The sequence below is a fragment of the Aptenodytes forsteri genome, unplaced genomic scaffold (assembly GCF_000699145.1).
Source record: "Aptenodytes forsteri isolate BGI_AS27 unplaced genomic scaffold, ASM69914v1 Scaffold66, whole genome shotgun sequence".
Classification (NCBI taxonomy): Eukaryota; Metazoa; Chordata; class Aves; order Sphenisciformes; family Spheniscidae; genus Aptenodytes; species Aptenodytes forsteri.
Genome location: NW_008795131.1, coordinates 61,508 through 62,806, shown reverse-complemented (window position 1 = coordinate 62,806; position 1,299 = coordinate 61,508). Strand labels below are relative to the sequence as shown.

General features: G+C 69.3%; 1 protein-coding gene across 1 annotated transcript in view; it reads right to left on the bottom strand.

Moving 5' to 3' along the window:
* Positions 1–97: 97 nt before the first annotated feature.
* Positions 98–1,299, bottom strand: part of HIC1 (HIC ZBTB transcriptional repressor 1) — a 6,734-nt gene continuing 5,532 nt past the window's right edge. The window contains 2 exon segments of the mRNA XM_019471757.1: positions 98–381; positions 384–1,293. Coding sequence (XP_019327302.1) covers positions 98–381; positions 384–1,293 — 1,194 coding nt within the window.

Genomic DNA, 1,299 nt, shown 5'->3' with positions numbered 1-1,299 from the left:
CCAGGCCAGGCAAGCCGGGGCGCTCGGGACGCGCCATCCAGCCATCCCGGGGCAGCTCTCATGGGACCTTCCGCTACGAACGAGATCCCGGGGCCATTCAGCAGTGCCGGGGGATGAGCACCCACCGCCTCTCACCCCCCCCCAGCCTTTCCACCCCACCCCCCGGCTGGGCCGGCGGTGGCGAGTAGTATCGCTCTATGGTCCGGGCAGCCTCGGCGTGGAGGTGCGGAGCCTGCGCCAGCACCTCGGCCGCCTTGTCCTGGCTCAGCCCCAGGTGCTCGGCCGTGAACTTGGCCAGCGGGTAGAGGCTCTCCATGGCCTTGGGGTCGCTGAGGAAGTGCGAGGTGTGGGAGAGCAGCTCGGCCGCCTTCTCCTGCTTGAGTCGGCGGTGAGGCGGGCCATGGCGTAGACACTGTCGGGGAAGTCCAGCTTGGCTTTGCCGTCGGGGCCGGCCGCGTGCATCTTCATGTGGCTGATGAGGTTGCGCTGCTGGGCGAACTTCCCGCCGCACACCTGGCACTCATAGGGCTTCTCGCCCGAGTGGATGCGCATGTGCTCGGTCAGGCGGTACTGGCGGGTGAAGCGCATCCCGCAGGCATCGCAGGCGAAGGGCTTGAGGCCGAGGTGGCTGCGCATGTGGCGGGTCATGGTGCCGCGTTGCGTGAACTTCTTGCCGCAGATGGTGCAGGGGTAGGGGCGCGTCAGCCAGTGCGTCTTCTCGTGCTGCCGCAGCGTGGCTGGGTCCTTGTAGGACTTGTCGCAGGAGGAGCAGCGGTAGGGCCGCAGGATGTCACCCAGCCCCGGGCCACCCTTGTCCAGGAAGGGCACGGCCTGCTCGGCCGCCGCCTTGTGATAGAGCTCCTCTTCGTTGTGGGCCTCCACGTGGGCGTTGAGCTGCTCGGAGCTGGGGAAGCCCTTGCCGCAGGGGATGCAGACGTATAGATTGTCGCCCAGGCTCTCCGGCTCGTAGCCCAGGTGGTTGCAGTAGCGGTCCAGCGCGTCGCCAGGCGAGGGGCCCTCGCTGCTGCCCGTCTCCTCACTCGTGCTGTTATCGGGCTCCAGGTCGTTGCTTTCCACGCTGGGGTAGCGGGGCTGCGGCGCTGTGGGCGGCGACTCGGCCTTTTCCTCCCGCTCCAGCTCCTTCTCCGCCTCCCCCTCGTCCAGGTAGGGGCCCAGGGGCTCGTGCTTCATCCAGCGGTACATCAGCTCGCGCCCGTCGGCACGGGGCAGTGGGGGCTCGGCGCAGGGCGGCGTGCTGCGGAAGGGGTCGGGGGCGTGGGGGTGACCCCCTGGCTCGGC